At 38.1% G+C, this 21887-nt stretch overlaps 1 protein-coding gene across 9 annotated transcripts in view; it reads left to right on the top strand.

Moving 5' to 3' along the window:
- DOCK3 (dedicator of cytokinesis 3) overlaps positions 1 to 21887 on the top strand; it is a 599374-nt gene that overhangs the window by 85177 nt on the left and 492310 nt on the right. For all 9 annotated transcript variants that reach the window (XM_012771410.3, XM_076008055.1, XM_076008080.1 and 6 more), the window contains exon 2: positions 11816 to 11899. In XM_012771410.3, coding sequence (XP_012626864.1) covers positions 11816 to 11899 — 84 coding nt within the window. The remainder of the gene's footprint in view (positions 1 to 11815; positions 11900 to 21887) is intronic.

A 21887-nucleotide genomic window follows, 5' to 3' on the forward strand; every position in this document is an offset into this window, starting at 1 on the left:
AACAGGTGTGTGTGCCTGGCCCCTGGCTTTACAGAGGCTGACCCAGTGCCCTGGTCCTTAGGGGCAGGCTGGGAGCCTGGATATGTGAGTGCTGGCCTGGAGGCTGGATCTGTGGATACTTGGCTGGAGCCACAGTCCATAGGAGCCTGGTGCTGGGGTCCCCAGGGACCAGCCTGGCAACTGGGTCCTTAGAGGATGGCTTGGAGTGGGTTTATGGGGGCTGTCCTGGAGCCTGAGTCTATAGGAGCTAACCTTGCATCAGGGTTGGCTTGGCCACTAGGTCTTCAGGGGCTGACATGGAGCCTGCTTTTGTGGATACCATCCTGGAGCCTGAGTCCACAGGGGCTAACCTGTCTCTGAGGGAGGCCTTGGGCCTAAGTTTGCATGTGCAGGCCTGGTGTTGGCATGGTCGTAGAGCCTGGGTCCATGAGGACTAGCCTGGAGCCTTGGTCTATGTGGACCAGACTGATTGCAGGGTTTACTGGGGCAGGCCTTATACTGGAATTCAAGGGTATCTCCCTCTGTGATGTGCAGGCTTCGCAGCAGGGGTGTGTGTTGTGAAACTGTCCTATAGTCTTCAGTGCATTCTTTTCTTATTCTGTGCTCTGGTCCAGGTGCTGTAATCTCTCACTTGCATTCATTAGCTCTTGTGAAAGTTTTTTTGTGCTTGGATGATTGTTCAAATTGATGTTTCTGTTAGGGGATGAACCCTGGAAACTGCTATTTTGTCATCATTTTAGTGATGCATTCCATCTAACTATGGTTTTAGTTAGGTTTTAGCAGAAAGTGAAATTACCTGCTTGTGTTGGGCTAGCTTCCTTTGGAATTTGAATATTTAAATTTTATGGTCCCAAAATGTTAGAGCAGAGAGAGCGGTGATTTTAACACTCTTAATCTAATAAACTCAGTGATTCATAATGAATTTCCTTTGTACTGGGAGGCTTCATACTAATGCCAGTGGAGTATAGGATCTGAAGAAGTTATCTCTGTAAAGAACCGTGAAACCCTGTATTGTGAATGGTTGAACTAGGATTTAAGATCAAAGTGCTTAATGCTTGCAATCTTTTTAGAAATCAATGTCTGTTTTCCATGGACTTCAAAGAATTTATGTGCATGTTTCTTAAGGAATGGCCTCAGCTCTTATCAAATTCTAGGGGAAATTTCTGTGGTTGAGCTGTGAAATTAGATTATAATTGAACAAAGGGAAGTGATTTAGAGACTTTATCCTTTTTCCTATTTATTATAAGTGAAGATTAAGTTCATTTGATGCCTAGCATTTTGGCAGTGTTGGCCTTTTTTTTTTTTATTTCGGCATATTATGGGGGTACAGATTTTAAGGTTTCAATAAATGCCCTTCCCCCCCACCCCCCACAAGTCTGAGTCTCCATCATGACCATCCCTCAGATGGTGCGCATATCACTCGTTATGTATGTATATACCCGCCCCCCTCCCCCCTCCCCAGTACCCTATTACTGTAGTACCTATGTGTCCACTTAGGTGCTACTCAGTTAATACCAGTTTGCTGGAGAATATATCTGGTGCTTGTTTTTCCATTCTTGGGATACTTCACTTAGTAATATGGGTTCCAGCTCTAACCAGGAAAATATAAGATGTGCTATATCACCATTGTTTCTTAGAGCTGAATAGTATTCCATGGTATACATATACCACATTTTATTAATCCATTCTTGGATTGATGGGCACTTGGGCTGTTTCCACAGCCTTGCGATTATGAATTGTGCTGCTATAAACATTCGAGTGCAGGTGTCTTTTTTGTAGAGTGTCATTGGATCATTTGGGTAGATGCCCAGCAATGGGATTGCTGGATCAAATGGTAGATTCACTTGTATCGCTTTAAGGTATCTCCATATTGCTTTCCACAGAGGTTGAACTAGTTTGCAGTCCCACCAGCAGTGTAGGAGTGTTCCTCTCTCTCCGCATCCACGCCAGCATTTGTTATTTGGAGACTTTTTGATAAAGGCCATTCTCACTGGAGTTAAGTGATATCTCATTGTAGTTTTGATTTGCATTTTCCTGATGATTAGGGATGGTGAGCATTTTTTCATATGTTTGTTGGCCATTCTTCTGTCTTCTTTAGAAAAGTTTCTGTTCAAGTCCTTTGCCCACTTTTTAATGGGGTTATTTGATTTTTTCTTGCTGATTTTCGTGAGTTCTAAGTATATTCTAGTTATCAGCCCTTTATTGGATATGTAGGATGCAAAAATTTTCTCCCATTCTGTAGGTTGTCTGTTTACTTTCATGACTGTTTCTTTGGCTGTGCAGAAGCTCCTTTTTTGCAGTCAGTTACAGTGAGGGATTGTTTCCAAATCACAATTGAAAATTTTAGGTTGTTATCCTGCGTTAAATAAAACATAACTTTATTTTACTGTTTTCAGTATATCTACTGTGCCTAATGAGCCTTCTATGTGTTAATTTTCTAGGTTTGTGACTTAGCCTCAGTAGTCATAGACTGTCATATTTCAGATCTCAGTGTATGATTGCTCAGTCTTTTTCCTTAAGTTATATTCTTTTGTAGTTCCAGGCAGAAACAATTCTTTGTAATTATGCTACTACCTACTGGCAGTTTTCTAGATAAATAAACAGCAGGTTGATATTGTGTGCTTTGGTGATTGTACTAACGTTTGAGTCATCTTCCATTTGAATTTTTGGGAGTTTTACTTAGATTTAGGCATACCACATTAAGAAATGTAGCAGTATTCACCAAGACACAGCTCTTGCAGTTTTTTATCTTACTGTCTTACTGTCTCACTGACATGTTATGGGCAATGACATCACTTTTCTTTATGTAGCACAGATAAATACCCAGGAATTGCACTAAACTCTTTTTTTTTTTTTTTTTTTGGTTAGGTTGAAGTCAGTTTTATCAATGTATCCTCCTCTTCCTTAACTGCTTTTATTTTATTTTTTTAAGACCAACCAAGTCATTTAGTTGCCTCTGTTGTCACATGTGCTTTTCACATTAATAACCATGTCTTTTGCATTGTTTTACAGTATCTTCCTTCAGACATTTCTATTTTTAAACATTGAACCACTCGTTCCATAGCACCTTATTTTACTTTTTTTTATAGCATTTAATTGACTATCTGATATACCATTTACCTTTGTCTATGACCTGTACTCCCAGAATGTTTAAACTCTATGAGTACAAGGGTTTTTATATCTTTTGTCCACTCTTTATTCTCAGAGCCCAGAATAGTGCTTGACATATAATAAATGTTTGTTGAATGGATCTCTACACATGTGTTTGCTTCTCTTTCTTCAAAATAGGTATAAAGAGAAAGGGCTTTGTTACTACATAGTCTTGGATTTGAATTCTGGTTTTTCTTCTCACTAGTTCTGTGACCTGGGGCAGGCTCATTGAACAACCTGTTACCTGTTTCCTTCTCTATAAGACTAGCAATTCTGTCTATTGTATATAAAAGTGAGCTATGTCAGTTCACTTTGACATCTTTTTAAAAAAACTACTTTATTGAGTTGTATTCGACATATAATCTATACCTATTTAAAGTGTACAATTTGATAAATTTTGATATATATTTTCAACCATGAATTGATCACTATAATCACCCTCAAATGTTTTTTATGCGCCCCCCCCCCTTTTTTTGAGACAGTCTTACTCTGTTGCCCGGGCTAGAGTGCCATGGCATCAGCCTAGTTCACAGCAACCTTAAATTCCTGTATGCCCCTTTATAATCCTGCTTTTTCATCTCTTCTTTCTCTTGTTACCCCTTCCCCCATCTCTAAAGAACTAATTTGCTTGCTGTCACTGTATGTTACTATAGTTTGCATTTCTTACAATTTTATGTAAATTGGTCATTATGTACTTTTCTTGTAACTGCTTTTCAGTTAGTCTGATTATTTTGAGATTTATCTATGTTTATAAATAGTTCATTCCTTATTTTTACTGAACAGTATTCCATTGTATGGAACTACCACAATTTGTTTATTCATTTGTCATTGATGGATATGTGGATTGTTACCAAGTTTTTGCTATTGTGAATAAACTGCAATAAACACCCATGAGTAAATCTTGGTATGGTAATATTTTTCCATTTCTCTTGAGAAAATACCTAAGAATGGAATGGTTGGATTATGTATTATGTATATGCTTTAAGCTTTTAGAAACTGCCAAACATTTTCCCAAAATGATAGTATCATTTTTACATTTCTGGTTTTTTTTTGAGACAGAGTCTCGCTTTGTTGCCCAGACTAGAGCGAGTACCGTGGCGTCAGCCTAGCTCACAGCTACCTCAAACTCCTGGGCTCAAGCAATCTACTGCCTCAGCCTCCCGAGTAGCTGGGACTACAAGCATGTGCCACCATGCCCGGCTAATTTTTTCTATATAATTAGTTGGCCAATTAATTTCTTTCTATTTATAGTAGAGACGGGGTCTTGGTCTTGCTCAGTCTGGTTTCAAACTCCTGACCTCGAACAGTCCGCCCGCCTCGGCCTCCCAGAGTGCTAGGATCACAGGCGTGAGCCACCGCGCCCAGCCTCATTTTTACATTTCTACTGTCAGTGTATGAGAAATGCAATTCTTCCACATCTTTACCAACATTTGCTGTTGCCAGTCTTTTTAATTTAAGCCATCTAAAGGTGTATAGTGTGGTATGTCATTGTGGTATATAAATTATGTTTAGTGATTAATAATACTGAGCATCCTTTTATGTGCCAGTTATTTACCTTTGGAGTGGGTGTTCAAGTATCTTTTTCCATTTTAAAATTAATATGTTTTCTTATTATTGGGTTTTTAAAGTTGTTTTAGTGTGAAATCATTGATTTATTTGGGTCATGAATTTGATTAATCTTAAAATTTCATGCCCAATATATTGGCATCAACTGTCAAGCTGTTTATGGAGAACTTTTTACTGAAATAGCTTTTTAAAAAATTGTGGTAAGATATATGTAACATAAAATCATTATTTAAGCTATTTTTAGGTGTACAATTCAGTGGTGTTAAGTACACTCACAATGTGTAACCGTCACCACTATTTACAGAACTTTTTCATTATCCTAAACAAAATCTCTGTACACATGAAACAACACTTTGTTCTTCGCTCTCTCCCAAGTTTAGGTACCTCATATAAATGGAATTATGTAGTATTTGTCCTTTTGTGTTTGGCATATTTCACTTAGCATAATGTTTTCAGGATTCTGCTATGTTTATGGCATGTATTAAAACTTAAGTACTTTTTACAGGTGAATAGTATTCATCTATCTAGCTCACATTTTGTTTATCCCCTAATCTTTTGATGTACATGTAGATTGTTTCCACCTTTTGGCTGTGAATGATACTTCTATGAACATTGATGTATAAGTATCTGTTTGAGTCTCTGTTTTTGATTTTTCTGGGTATATACTTAAGAGAATTCCTAGAGCATATGATAATTTTATGTTTAGTTTTTTGAAGAACTGCCAAGCTGTTTATGGAAAACGTATATGGAAGCAGCTGCACCACTTTACATTCCTATCAGCAGTGCACAAGGGTTCCGATTTCTCCACATTCTTGCCAACACTTAGTATTTTCTGTTTTGTGTTTTAATAAAGAAAATAATAGCCATCATAATGGGTGTGAAGTGGTATCTTGTGGTTTTGATTTGCATTTCTCTAATGACTAATGATGTTGAGCATCTTTTCATGTGCTTGTTGTTCATTTGTGTATCTTGGTGAAATGTCTATTAAGGTCATTTGTCTATTTTTGAATTGGGTTTAAAAAATTTTTATTTTGTTGAGTTGTAGGATTTCTTTATATGTTCTGTATATTAAAGCATTATAAGACATGATTTGCTGATATTTCTTACCATTCTGTGGGCTTTTCACTCTCTCAGTAGTGTCCCTTAATGCATAAGAGCTTTTCATTTTGATAAAGAGTTCAATTTATCTGTTTTTCTTTTTTGCTTTTGGTGTCATGTCTCAGAAACCACTGCCAAGTCTAATGTCATGAATACTTGCTCTATTGTTTCCTTTTAGGAGTCTTATAGTTTTAGGTCTTCTATTTAGGCCTTTGATCCATCTTGAGTTAATTTTGGTATATGTTGGTAGATAAAGGTCCAGCTTCATTCTTTTGCATGTGGATATTTATTAATAGTTTTCATAGCACCATTTGCTGAACAGTCTGTCCTTTCCTCATGTAATAGTCTTGGCATCCTTGTTAAAAATTTGTGCACTATATGTGTTAGGGTTTATTTATGGCTCTTGATTATATTTCATTGATCTGTTTGTGTATCCTTCTGCCTATACCACACTATTTTGATAACTGTAGCTTTGTAATAAGTTTTTAAACCAGAAAGTGTTAAATCTTCCAACTTTGTTCTTCTTTTCTTGATTGTCTGGCTACTTAGGGTCCCTTTTAAGCTTGCCTATTAAATTTAGGATGGGCTTTTCTCTCTGCAAAAGATGACTTTGGTATTTTGATAGGGGTTTAATTGAATCAGTAGATTGCTATGGGTAGTATTGTCATTTTAACAATATAAAATCTTCCAATCCATGAACACAGGATGTCCTTCCCCTTAGTTATGTCTTATTTAATTTCTTTCAGACATGTTTTGTAGTTTTCAGTGTACAAGTCTTGTACCTCCATGGTTAAATTTATTCCTAAGTGTTTTATTCTTCTTGATGCTATTATAAATGGAATTTGGTCAAAACCAAGGCAAACATCTGTGCTGATCCCTCAGGGATCCTCCAAACCAAAAATAAGCATAAAACTGAATTTTTGGAGGACGACCTCACTGCTTGCCCTGGCAGCAAGCAGCTGCTTCAGGAATGTGGGCTATTATCCTCACTTTTGCAGAGGGGCTGAGAAATGAGTGATAGCTGGTTTATGTATATTGTTCTTCTACTTAAGATCAATGTGATTAACCTCTCCCTTAATCAAGTTGTATTAGGGCTCATTCCTGGTTGTTGTAAGTATCCATTAAGGTCCTAGGGTGACAAGAGAGTTGTTTCTTTTCCAATTTACTATTTTTTTCAGTGGAAGGAACAACTCATAGAGCTTCCTACTCTGCCATTGTGTGTTGCTTAACTCTTTCATTGTTGGGTTTTGAAAATTCTTTATGTATTTAGGACACAAGTTCTTTGTAAGATACATGCTTTGCAAGATTTTCTTTTTTCATTCTCTTACCAGTGTCGTTCAAAGAGCAGAAGTTTAAGTTTTGATGATGTCCCATTTATCAATTTGTTCTTTTGTGGATTATGCTTTTGGTGTCTTATCTAAGAAATCGTTGCCTAACCCAAGGTCATGACAGTTTTCTCTGATGATATCTTCTGGAAGTTTTATGGTTTTAGCTTTACAGTTAGATCTATTAACCATTTTGAGTTTTCTTTTTAATATGGTACTAGGTATGGATCCATGTACATTTTTTTTTTCATGTGGATATCCATTTGTTCCAGCACCATTTGCTGAATAGACAGTCTTTTCCCCATTGCATTGTTTTTGCATTTTTGTAAAAAATCAACTGTCTGTATATGCGTGGGTTTATTTTTGGACTTTTTATTCTATTCTCCTGACCTATCTCCTGGTCTATATTTACCACACATTAGTCTTTAATACTACATTATTATTATTATTGTTATTTATTTATTTATTTTTTGAGACAGATTCACACTCTATTGCCTGAGCTAGAGTGCCGTGGCATCAGCCTAGCTCATAGCAACCTCTAACTCCTGGGCTCAAGCAATCCTACTGCCTTAGCCTCCCAAGTATCTGGGACTACAGGCATGTGCCACCATGCCTGGCTAATTTTTTATATATATATATATATTTTAGTTGTCTACCTAATTTCTTTCTATTTTTTAGTAGAGACGGGGTCTCCCTCTTGCTCAGGCTGGTCTCCAACTCCTGAGCTCAAATGATCCACCCGCCTCGGCCTCCCGGAGTGCTAGGATTACAGGCATGAGCCACCACACCTGTCCCCTAGCTATTTTGATTATTGTAGTTTTGTAATAATTCTTTAAGTCAGATAGTGTTAGCCTGCCAACTTTTTTCTTCGTTTTCATAGTTATTTTGGCGGTTTTAGTCCTTTGCATTTCTATATAAATTTTACAATTAGTTTGTCAGTTTCTGTAATTGTGATTTTGATTGAGATTGCATTAAATCTATAGATAAATTTAGGAAGAATTGTCGTCTTAACAATATGGAGTCTTTTGACCAATGAACAAGACATATTATTTCATTAATTTCTTTGAGAAATATTTTAGTTTTCAGTGTATAGATGTTTCATTTATTTTGCCATATTTACCCCTAAGTATTTAATATTTTTAATGTTTATATGGTATTGTTTTTAAAATTTTTCTGTTTTCTGTTAGGATGTAGAAATGTGGTTGATTTTTGTATAGTGATCTTGTAATGTCTCACGTTATTAAACTCATTTATTCTAGCAACTTTTTTGGATGGATTCCTTTTGATTTTCACTGTAGAAAATCATGTCATCTGCAAGTAGAGGAGGAAGAGGATTCAGTCTTACAAAGTTGAGGTGGAATCACTTGAGGCCAGTAGTTGAGACTAGGCTGGGCGCAACATAGCATGACCCTGTCTCTACAAAAAATAGGAAAAATTAGCCTGGAGTGATGGGGCATGCCTATAATCACAGCTACTGAGAAGGCTGAGACAAGAGGATTGCTGGGACTACAGGCATACGCCACCATGCCTGGCTAATTTTTTCTATATATTTTTAGTTGACGAATTAATTTGTTTCTATTTTTAGTAGAGACAGGGTCTCGCTCTTGCTCAGGCTGGTTTCAAACTCCTGACCTTGAGTGATCCTTCCGCCTTGGCCTCCCAGAGTGCTAGGATTACAGGCGTGAGCCACCGCGCCCGGCCTATAATTTTAAAATATACTAGTGAAGAGGTAAAAAATTACTCATTGATTATAAAGTAGAGGCAGTCAGTTAACACAAATTATAAACCACTTCCATGTAGTGTAATGATATAGAGCACTATAAATTCCTTCCTCCCATACTTTGTGCTACTTTTGTCATAAATTTTAATTTCAAAATACAACAAATACACTATATTGGTACTATTTTTGCTTTAGACTGGGAGTTGGCAAATGTTTTCTCTAAAGGGCCAGGGAGTAAATATTTTAGACTTTATGAGGCAAGAGGCAAAATTGAGGACATTATATAAGTACTTAAATAACAAGAGAGCAAACAAATTTCCACACATTTTTAATTGATGAAATTCAAAATATAATTCAGTGTATTTTTTTGTAATATATGCCTACTGAGAAGAATAGAATTTTAAAAAATAACATTTCAGTTATTATTCTTTGTTAATGTTCCCTGTGATCAAAGTCAATTGCAAATCTTATCTGTTAATGTTGATTTGTAATGAGATTTTATGTATTTCATTTTTATAAATACTTTTCCATATAGATAGATATTGCCAAATACTGACGTCAGTCTGTAGGGGAATATTTTAATTTGAGAATACTTATTACTTGAAAGGCATTTATGGGAATCTACTAGAGTCTTTTCTTGTTATTTGCCACTTAGCATATCATTACACTGCAAATTAAAGTACTTCCAACTAATGGTTAGGTGGAAGCTCCTCAGTTGCACTGTTAAATGGATTTTGAAGTATGGAAATTTCCTTTGAAGTTGCATTGAGGTTTAAAAATGCTGCAAGAACTATACTTTGAGCATAAAAATATATTTGCTGCAATTCTGAGAATAGAGATCTTCCTTTTTAAATTTTGACAGTGTGTTTAAAGAAGCTTGATATTACTTCTGATTTAGATTGTTGTCAAAATGACTTTACGGCAGTTCTAAGTTTCACATAAAAAAAGTGTGTTTTTTTTGAGACAGAATCTCACTCTGTTGCCTGGAGTAGAGTGCCATGGTGTCAGCCTAGCTCACAGCAACCTCAAACTCCTGGGCTCAAGCAATCCTCCTGCCTCAGCCTCCTGAGTAGCTGGGGCTACAAGCATGCACCATCATGCCCACCTAATTTTTTCTATATGTTTTTAGTTTCTCTTTTTTGAGACAGATTCTCACTCTGTTGCCTGGGCTTAAGTGCTGTGGCATCAGCCTAGCTCACAACAACCTCAAACTCCTGGGCTCAAGTGATTCTCCTGTCTCAGCCTCCCGAGTAGCTGGGACTACAGGCATGCGCCACCATGCCCGGCTAATTTTTTCTATATGTTTTTAGTTGACCAATTAATTTGTTTCTATTTTTAGTAGAGATGGGGTCTTGGCTCTTGCTCAGGCTGGTTTCAAACTCCTGACCTTGAGAGATCCACTCACTTCGGCCTCCCAGAGTTATAGGATTACAGGCGTGAGCCACCGCACCCGGCCAATTTCTTTCTATTTTTTTTTAGTAGAGATGGGGTCTTGTTCTTGCCCAGGCTGGTTTCAAACTTGAGTGATCCGCCTGCCTCGGCCTCCCAGAATGCTAAGATTACAGGCATGAGCCACCGTGCACTGGCCTATAGAAGTGTGTTTTTAAGTTGCATTCATTAAGGAACATTATCAAGATTACAGCAAAAGCTAATTTCCAAACCATTTATTATTAGATAATAGTGGTTGAAGGAAGTTCTTATTTAGAAAAATTTCAGTTATAAGCTAAAATAAATAAATAAATAAATAAATAAATAAATAAATAAATAAATAAATAATAAAGGCAATAAAAACTTGTCTACTGCTAAACATCTTTCTCCATACATGAGTAAGTCAGTATATCCAGCATATCCAGCTTCTGTTTCTCACAAAAGTTCATGGAAGTGAAGATGGTTAAGTCCATGAAAGTGAATAAAGTTCATTGTTGGCTAATTATTGAATAACACATGATAGAGTCAAATAATTTCTTTAGAGTTCTTGCTGATGAGTAATACCACATCTTAGGCCGGGCACAGTGGCTCACGCCTGTAATCCTAGCACTCTGGGAGGCTGAGGCGGGCGGATTGCTTGAGCTCAGGAGTTCGAGACCAGCATGAGCAAGAGCGAGACCCCGTCTGTATCAAAAATAGAAACAATTAGCCCGGTGCACGTGCCTATAATCCCAGCTACTTGGGAGGCTGAGGCAGAAGGATCACTTGAGCCCAGGAGTTTGAGGTTGCTATGAGCTGTGCTGACGCCACGGCACTCTAGCCCAGGTGACAGAGTGAGACTCTGTTTCAAAAAAATTTTTTTTAATTCATTTTCTAATTGCTTTAGATTTAAAAAAGTTAACCTTGTGTCTAGTGACATTCCTACATTTGTATATTCGTTGTATAAGTTTTTACTGCCTTTTTTTTTTTTTGAGCTTATAACTGAAATTTTTCTAAATGAGAACTCCCTTCAAAAAGACATGGGATTTTAATTGTTATCTATAGATATTCTCTGTTGTAGTTTTGCTTTCTATTTCATTAATTTCTGTTCTAAATTTTATTGTGAGGATTCTGTTTCTCAAAACATAGTCAAATTTGATGACTATTTTAAAAATTATCTATTTGTTTATAATACATAGAAAGCTTCCAGTGTTAATTTTTTCTTAAGTAATTGATACACACTTGCTTCCAAGGGACATATGAACACAAGTTATGCAGAGGGACAGAGAAGAAGCTCTTTTTAGAAATGTTTTCATACATGCACACACCACTCAGGAATAGTAATTTTGCCACAATGTACTTCATTTTCTTAAACTATTTAATATTACCTTTCAAAATATAGATTAAGTTGAAAGGGGCTTACACATTAGAGAAATTAGTAAAGAAGGGAGAGTATATATTTAAGAAAATTTAGTGCTTAATTCAGTGACTGTGACCCTGTCTCAGTATTTAAAAATGCTAATTGATGTGTTTATCCTTGCTTTTCTAGTGATTTGCAGCTTTCGAGGATCTGTCCCTCAAGGGTTGGTCTTAGAAATAGGAGAAACAGTCCAGATTCTTGAAAAGTGTGAAGGTAAGTATGGACCTATAAAGCACATAAACGCTGATCATTTCTATCATTATATACATTTATTTTGTATTAATAAGTTTATAAATAGTAATTTTTCATAGCCATAATTATGGCCTATGAAATAGTGTTATATAAAATCCTTCCTGATATATGTTCTGCATAAAGGTCTGAGCTTTTTTGACTCTAATCTAATAGTAGCAATTAGATCATTAATTGTTCTCTGTCAGAACATGACTTTTACATACTATGTCAAGTGATTATTTATGATTTTTTACAAATAGGTAATCTTTTACTTTACACTTAGCTGCATTTGAATGGAATTGAATTGTAATCCATTCATTTGTGTGTTTCTGCCTGATTGATTGGACATCTTTAGTCATAATTAAAACAAGACCTTAAATATACTCAAAATTTGGCTTGACTGCTGTCCTCTTCTGTGACATATATGTGTATTTCTGCCATAACATTTATGCATTCTTGAGATATATCATGTTCTTCAAAATCACATACTTACCAAGATTTATGGGGAAAAACCAAGATTTATGGGATAGAGGGAAATCACGCAAAATCGGAGCATTAACAGAAACAAAATTGATACCATGGTACATAACTTGAGAAGCCTAGGCTAGCAGTTCAGCATGACTAGAAGCCATCTCAGACTATAGAATAGAGTGGATCTGTTGTGTGATGTGGGTATGGAGACAGTACATATGGGAGTGGAGCCCTGATTCACTTGGGCTACTGTTGAGATGGCTATAGGAGTAAGTTTAACCTACCATGACCCAGGAACCATCTAAGTTTAGGAGTGTACTTTTCTGGAAAGGAAGCTCTAGTACAGCATTCATTTTAAATTTTTCTTAAAACATAAGTATAAATCAGAACCCATTCATGATTTAAAAAACTCTTAGCAAAACAAAAATAGAGCATAGTTTTCTTAGTTGGGCTTGGTGGCTCACACCTATAATCTCAGCTACTTGGAAGGTTTAGGCAGGAAGATTACTTGAGTTTAGGAATTTGAGACCAGCCTGGGCAACAAAGTGAGACTCTGCCTCTTAAAAAGAAGGCAAATAAAGGATATCTACTAAAAAGCCTACAGCAAACATCATATGCAGTGGTAAAATAGTGAAAGGTTTCCCACTGAGATTTCCCAGTGAGGCTGAGTAATTTGTAAAGAAAAGACGTTTATTTGGCATGGTTCTGCATGCTCTGAAAGAAGCATGATGCCAGGATTTGGTTCTGGTGAGGGCTTCAGACTGCTTTCACTCATGGTAGAATGTGAAGGGGAGCTGGCATGTGCAGATTCATGTGAGAGGGAAAGGAAAAGAGAGAGGAGAGGTGCCTGGCTTTTTAAAACAATCAGCTCTCTTAGGAATTGGCAGAGTGAGAACTCAATTATCCCCTGACTCTCTAGGGAGGGCATTAATCTATCCATGAGGGATCTGCCACCATGGCCTAAACACCTCCCTTTAGGAAACCTCCAACATTGGGGAACAAATTACAGCATGGGATTTGAGAGGACAAACATCTAAACTGTAACGTGTGCTGTAACTACATCTTGAACATTGTATTGGAGGTACTTGCTAGTGTAGTAAGGTAAGAAACATACAGAATGAAAAGGAAAAATTGAAACTATCATTTGTAGATGATATGATTGTATAAAATATCCAATAGAATCTGTAGAAAAAACTATGAAAATAAATAAGGGAATTTAGCAGGTTTGATGGCTACAGTATTTAAAAAATACATTATCTTTCTCTGTTTGCAAAAAAGTAGAAAATGAATTAAAGAAATAATGCTTCTAGGGAGGGCGAGGTCAGGCTCATGATCAACAGCTCCAGAGCCTCATCGAGATACTGTTTCCCACCACCCCATTCCTAAAATTTGAAATTATTTCAGGCATCCTCAAACCGCAGCCTGTGGGCCACGTGTGGCCCACCGAGGACATTTATCTGGCCCTCCGGGTGTTTTTGCCTCTGCTGCCTGTCCTGCTTAGCAGCCGACCGTCCCGGGCCCACAGTACGCATGTATGGAATGTGCACTGCACTCTCCAATGGCCCTGCAATGGTCTGAGGGACTGTGAACTGGCCCCCTGTTTAAAAAGTTTGAGGACCCCTGTAATAGAGGAACAGGCAGAAGGCCTAAATAGGCTCCTCATGAAACAGGTATCCTAGTGGCTCAAAAATGTATGGAAAGATACATAATCTCAGTCATCAGGGAAATGCATATTAAAACTACAGTGAGATACCACAAAATAGCCACTAGAATGATGAAAAATTAAATTGATATTGCCTCATTGGCAATATCAAATGTTAGTGAGGATATGGATCAGCGGTTACTTTTGTACATTGCTAATGGGAGGGAAAATGGTATTACCATTTTGGAAAACTCTTTGGCGGTATTTACTAAAGTATTTGGTACTTTACAATGTACAAGTACCTTGTCATTTAGCAAGTCTACTCGTAAGTATAAACCCAACAGCAAAATATCTGTATAAAATGTTAGTAGCAGCTTTATTCATAATAGCTCCAAACTGGAGAAAATGAAAATGTTCATCAGCAGTAGAATGGGTAAATAAATTGGGTATATTCATATAATTCAGTGTGATACAGACAGAAAATGAGTGAATTATTTCTATGCACAATACAGATTACTATTACAGGGATATTCTTGAAGAAAGAAGCCAGATATAAAAGTTTATGATGTTATGGTTTTATCTACATAAAGTACAGAATCAGGTAAAACTAATAGATGGTGATATTTGTCAGAATAGTGGTTATCTTTTCAAGGGTGTGTGTGTTGATGAGTGGAGGAGGTACAAATGGCATTTGGGATGCTGCTAATGTTTTATATATCTGGATGGTGGGCATACAGGTGTGTTTACTCTTTGAAAATTTACTTAGCTGTACATTAATAGTTTTCACACTTATTGGATGTTACATATTAATAAAATGTTTACTTGAGAAATAAAACAACTTTGTAAAAAATTGTTGAAGATGTAACAGTATGGATGAATCTAAAAATACTATATTAAACAAAAAAACCAGAATAAAAGATTGCATTCTGTATGATTCTGTTTATGTCAACTTCAAGAACAAGCAACACTATAGATCTGTGGTGATAGAAACCAGAATAGTAGTTGCCTCTGGGAGAGGATTGACTGGAAAAAGGTATAAGATGATTGAAAAGTTCTGTCTGGATGACATTTGTCAAAGCTTATAATACTATATGTTCATCATCTGTGTATTTCACTGTATGTGAGTTGTGCGTCAATAAACTAGATTAATGGTTTAAAACAGATAAAAAGAATGTGTATAATCTCTTACCAATAAAAATAAATAATAGGCCGGGCGCTGTGGCTCACGCCTGTAATCCTAGCTCTTGGGAGGCCGAGGCGGGCGGATTGCTCAAGGTCAGGAGTTCAAAACCAGCCTGAGCAAGAGCGAGACCCCGTCTCTACTATAAACAGAAAGAAATTAATTGGCCAACTGATATATATATATATAAAATTAGCCGGGCATAGTGGCACATGCCTGTAGTCCCAGCTACTCGGGAGGCTGAGGCAGAAGGATCACTCGAGCCCAGGAGTTTGAGGTTGCTGTGAGCTAGGCTGACGCCACGGCACTCACTCTAGCCTGGACAACAAAGTGAGACTCTGTCTCAAAAAAAAAAATAAATAAATAAATAAAATAAAAAATAAATAATAGGTAAATAGGCCGGGCGTAGTGGCTCACACCTATAATCCTAGCACTCTGGGAGGCCAAAGCAGGCAAATTTTTTCAGCTCAGGAGTTTGTGACCAGCCTGAGCAAGAGTGAGACCCCATTTCTACTAAAAAAAAAAGAAAAGAAAAAAAAATAGAAATAAGCTGGACAACTAAAAGTATATATATCAGAAATTAGCCAGGCATGGTTGCGAGTGTCTGTAGTCCCAGCTACCTGGGAGGCTGAGGCAGTAGGATCACTTGAGCCCAGGAGTTTGAGGTTGCTGTGAGCTAGGCTGATGCCATGGCACTCTAGCCTAGGCAGTAGAGTGAGACTCTGTCTCAAAAGAAAAAAAAAAAAAAAAAAGACAAACACACACACACACACACACACACACACACACACACACACACACACACAGAGGATAGAAATTAACATTGGTATAATATTACTAAGTTAACTGTAGACTTTGTTCGAATTTTCTCACTAATGTCCTTTTGCTGTCTGTAATCCAAACCAGGATAATAGGTTTTTGAAGAGGCATTAAGTCTTGCCTATAAAATGTTTTTTTGTCTTTGTTTTATTTTTGTTAAAGTATTATACTTCAAAAGCGAAATGGTTTTCCTTTTTTTCTGTTTCTGCTGGTATATGCCTCCATATTTCTAAATAATATGCTTATATTTCTGCTTGTTATATTTTTCCCTTTTATTCTTACGTATTCACTCTGTGCAGTGTAAAGTAGGACTATAGCTCTGTTATCCTTTCCCATTCCAAACATACTTCTCCTTCCATTCTTCCACTATGTTTATCATATTTTTAGTTAAATTAGTATTCAATATTTATATCATTATGATTAATTCATGGCTGATCTATATAGTATATTGTCCATTATACCATTATGTTTTTTTTCCTTTTTCTTCTCTCTTCTCTTCTTTTTTTTCAATTCTTTTCTTTCTTTCTTTCCTTTTTTTTTTTTTGTGACAGAGTCTCATTCTGTTGCCCGGGCTGGAGTGCCGTGGCATCAGTCTGGCTCACAGCAACCTCAAACTCCTGGGCTTAAGCAATCCTGCCGCCTCAGCCTCCGAGTAACTGGGACTACAGGCATGAGCCACCATGGCTGGCTAGTTTTTTCAAAAATTTTTAGTTGGCCAATTAATTGCTTTCTATTTTTAGTAGAGATGGGGTTTCACTCTTGCTCAGGCTGGTTTCAAACTCCTGACCTTGAGTGATCCTCCCACCTTGGCCTTCCAGAGTGCTAGGATTACAGGCATGAGCCACCATACCCGGCCTCTTTCTTTCCTTTTTTTAATTAACCCTTTGCACTCGCTTGCTTTTTTCTCATTATCCACTCTACATTATCCACACTTGACATCCGAGTGCCAAGGGTTAAGAGACAAGGTCTTGCTCTGTTGCCCAGCCTAGAGTGCAGCGATGTGATCATAGCTCACTGCACTTTCTAAAAGTCTGAAATTATTCCAAAATAAAAAACTCTTGGGCTCAAGTGATCTTCTCCATCACAGTGAGGATTACTGGTACATGCTACCATGCCTGGCTAACTTAAACGTTTTTTTAATAGGCAGGGTTTTGCTATGTTGCCTAGGCTGGTTTCGAACTTGTGGCCTCAAGTGATCCTCCCATTTGCCTTCCCAAAGCTCTGGGATTATAGATGTGAGCCACCATGCCTGGGTCATTATATCTTTTCTTGTATTACCTTTTGATTTCTCTGGAATTAATGTTTGACTTATTTTTTCATTTACTTAGTTTTTTTATGGACCTACCAATTTCTCCCAGAATTCTTAAATAGAACTGAAACTATTGGTCCATTCACATGTTTCAGATCTTGGTCTTGGTACTTCCCTTCATAATCATCATGGGACTGACCTTTGTGTCTTTTCCTGTTGGACCCTCTGCTTCCTACATCCTCTTCTATCCTTTTTCTTGGTTGACTTTCTGATTTTTGTGGAGAAAATCCTCTAGGAGTTTCTTGAGAAAAAGTGTCATGGAAGGTAAATATTTTTGAGAGCTTGAATGCCTGAAACTATCTTTATTTTGCTCTCATACTTGATGATGGCTTAGTTGGGTATAGAATTCTTGGCTGGAAAATTATTTGTCCTCATACATTTCAAGGCTTTGCTTCATTTGCTGTTGCACAAATAAGATAGCATTCTTATTTTTTTATTTCCAGGATTTTGTTATTTTACAGTGATATACCTTTGGGTATGTCAAAAGACAAAATTATGACAAGTTTAGTTATAGATCGAATTGGCTTTTATTTGTGATTCATGAATCAGGGCAGCCTTCATTCTACATGATAGTGTGAGAGAGATTCCACTGGGTGATAGCACAGTGTGGGTTTTGTAAGATGGGAGCAAGGAAACAGAAAAATAGAAAAACTCTGGTTAACACCAGGTTACATTTTGGAAAGGGCAGAGCAGACTTCCCAATTAAACAGTGTCTCAGGTAGACTGGTCTTAGGGTAGAAAGGCTAGTAGGTGTTAAAAGTGTCTCATTGGGATAATAGATATGTCAACACATACTTATACTAGCTGTCATCTCATTAGAACAGGAAGTGGGTAGGGAGAGGAGGAGGGAAGATTTTATAAATTATTTAATATTGAGCTGTCTTGAGAAGTTTACCAGGCCTTAAAGGTTGATGGGTGTTTAAAGTATTTAGAAATTGTTGCAGCAGTCAGGTGGCCCCAGACTGTTGTTGCATGTTGTTGGTCGATAGTCAGTGCTATTTCCCCTGTCCTAATTAGTGTCAGAATCTAATTGTTTCAAGAGCCAGTTCAGGTAGTACCCTGTCTTTATTACATCACCCCTAAGCCAGGAATTCTGCTTATATGCACTTCTTGGGCTGGTGCTTCTAAATGAAAGAAAGTGTGTAAAATATCTCCTAGCTTCAATATTGAGATATTGTTTGTTTTTTAATGACATACGCTTTGTGCTTGGAGTACAGATACCAGTTATCCAAATTGCATCAGTATATTTTTTGCCCACAGAGCTCCCTAAAGCCATCTTTTTCATGTCCTGCCTTACTAGCTAGATTTGTGTTTCATGCCCTGCTTTGACTTTGGGTCTTGCATGTACTACTGCTATAGATTTCTTACGTGATTCCAGCTTCTACTTTACCTTGAGAATTTCTACCTTATTTTTTTTTTTTCCTCTGAGTCTGATTTGACTTGACTGCCCATTCCTGTGTTGCCTATAGCCCAAACTTTGATGTTGGCGCCTCTATAAGAACTATTATCAAACTGGAAAATATAAATCTGATTTTTTCCTAAATTATATTGTAGATATAATTTCATACATATTTTATAGCAGGTGTTTCTTTTAATATGATATTAAACAAACTATTCCTTAGATTAGCCAAAGTTTAAAAAATAACTGAATCTTTTATCCAAAGGGATCTAAGCATTATAAATATTGATTCTTTTAGATTCTCTGTGAGCAGAATGAATTCAAATATTGCCATAGTTATTTTGTTTGCAGTGGGAGAAAAGAAATAATGAATTCAGTCTTCATGTTGCTCAAGGTGAAGCTATCAGTGAGTAGACAAGGTCATCTAGGGTTTAGTCATCTAGAAATCTCCTGATTTCCATTTTAACATTTTTTTTTAATTTTTTTTTATTTTGGCATATTATGGGGGTACAGATTTTAAGGTTTCAATAAATGCCCATTTCCCCCCCTCCCCCCAAAAGTCTGAGTCTCCATCATGACCATCCCCCAGATGGTGCACATCTCACTCATTATGTATGTATATACCCGCCCCCCTCCCCCCTCCCCAATACCCTATTACTGTAGCACCTATGTGTCCACTTAGGTGCTACTCAGTTAATACCAGTTTGCTGGAGAATATATCTGGTGCTTGTTTTTCCATTCTTGGGATACTTCACTTAGTAGTATGGGTTCCAGCTCTAACCAGGAAAATATAAGATGTGCTATATCACCATTGTTTCTTAGAGCTGAATAGTACTCCATGGTATACATATACCACATTTTATTAATCCATTCTTGGATTGATGGGCACTTGGGCTGTTTCCACAGCCTTGCGATTATGAATTGTGCTGCTATAAACATTCGAGTGCAGGTGTCTTTTTTGTAGAGTGTCACTGGATCATTTGGGTAGATGCCCAGCAATGGGATTGCTGGATCAAATGGTAGATTCACTTGTATCGCTTTAAGGTATCTCCATATTGCTTTCCACAGAGGTTGAACTAGTTTGCAGTCCCACCAGCAGTGTAGGAGTGTTCCTCTCTCTCCGCAACCACGCCAGCATTTATTGTTTGGAGATTTTTTGATAAAGGCCATTCTCACTGGAGTTAAGTGATATCTCATTGTGGTTTTGATTTGCATTTCCCTGATGATTAGAGATGTTGAACATTTCTTCATATGTTTGTTGGCCATTATTCTGTCTTCTTTAGAAAAATTTCTGTTCAAGTCCTTTGCCCACTTTTTAATGGGGTTATTTGATTTTTTCTTCCTAATTTTCGTGAGTTCTAAGTATATTCTAGTTATCAGTCCCTTATCGGATGCATAGGATGCAAAAATTTTAACATTTTTGATTCATGCATATTCTAACTAGTCAGGCTGTTTTATGCTAGCTTTTAATTTGTTTAAATTTGGTTTTCCTTTTTTATCTTGCCTTACTATAATATTCAGACTAAGAATCAATATCAGCAAAAGAGTGTTAACTTTCTGATTCACATACAGAAATGAAAGAAGGTGGACTCAGGGGAAGATAGAGGATTAGAAAAACTTCCAGGCATTGTGTCTGTGCAAAAAAGATAGATTTTAGGTGAAAGTGAAAAAAACAAACAGGCAGACAAACATAGATTGGATGGGGGTTGGAAGGGTGCCTGAAACTACAGGAGACTCCATGGGAAGAAGTTTCAGAGCAGAACTGGAAGAAGAAAAGGCATCAGCAGGGTCTAAACCCTGAGTGGCTTAAAGATGAGCAACAAGGATAGGTAGAGCGGTTAAATTTCCCCTCCCTTGCATCTTGGACTGGTGGTGAGCTCTCGAGCTGCTGGAGAGACCTGCTAACACCAGCCTAGAGATGGCTGCAGCTATTGAGCAGTGAGCCTTTTGCGGACAGGGCACCAGGCTCCCAGCTCTCTCAGGGTGCCTCCTGCCCCCAGACTCAAGCTGATCGGCAGGCGCCATATTGCTTCATTCTCCCCTTCTCCTCCCCTACCTGCGACTGCTGAGAGAGACAATTTAGCCACTACCCAGAGGCATCTGCAGGGAACAGGAACTTTCCTTTTGGGGCCCTACAGCATACTGAGGAGTACTTGGATGTGCTATGTGTTTCCTACCCGCCAGCCCTCTTAGGTGCTGCTTGGCTGGTGACCTCAGGAGAGTGGGGCAAATCCCGAAGTGGAGAGACATTGATCTAGCTTGGGCAGCCCTGGGGGTGATGTGAGACCAGCACTTTTCTCACTGGCGGGGGCTGGGATTGATCTCTGGGCAGGGGACAGGCCTGCAGGCCAGATCCTTTATATTCAGGTCTCCATTGCATTGTCCGGGGGCACAGAAAGGATATTTTTGAACTAGTCTACTGAGGTGTGTGTGCCTTCAGGGGCAGATCAGAGTGGGTCCTAGCTGTAGCTTGCTTGAGGGGCAACCCTCCTCCCATGGGAGGGCTGTGCTTCTAGCTCAGGCTGTGATCCTGGGAAGGGAACCTCCTGGCTCGCATCACAGTCAGGGGAGATCTGCTGGCTTGAGGTCCCACCTGTAGGCAGATGCCTGGGAGAAATTGCAGAATAGGGGAGGGTGTAAAGAAGCAAGGCCTTCTGCAGACTTCAGATCTCATACAGCCCTACTCCCATGTATAGACGTTTTGGCTGACTGGGGCCATTTCAGCCCTTCCCTGGCAGCTTTGCACAGAAGCAGAGAATAGATCTTTGAGCTCTGCTAACAACATTTGTGGAGCTTGAGCACAGGCTCACCCTACCCAGCACCACCCAGCCTCACTCCCCAACCTGCCCCCACTGAAGTGGAGCATAAGGACCCACCTGGAAGTCTTATGGCCAAACCCACCACCTGTGGCATTAGAGTGCCTCTCCAGAGGAATGAGAGCTGGGTACAGGACCCCAAAACAACACTGCAGCTTGTTCTGTCCAGCAAGTGCCACCTGCTGACAGGGAAGTGAATTTGCCCATACTTTTACTGCATTTACTGACTCATCATACAGGATGTGATTGAATCTCACCCACAAATGCCACCTACTGGCTCAGAGATTAAACTGGGTGTGTCATTATCCAAATGAAAATCTAAATGTAAGAAGCA

Source organism: Microcebus murinus, chromosome 1 (assembly GCF_040939455.1).
Source record: "Microcebus murinus isolate Inina chromosome 1, M.murinus_Inina_mat1.0, whole genome shotgun sequence".
Taxonomy (NCBI): Eukaryota; Metazoa; Chordata; class Mammalia; order Primates; family Cheirogaleidae; genus Microcebus; species Microcebus murinus.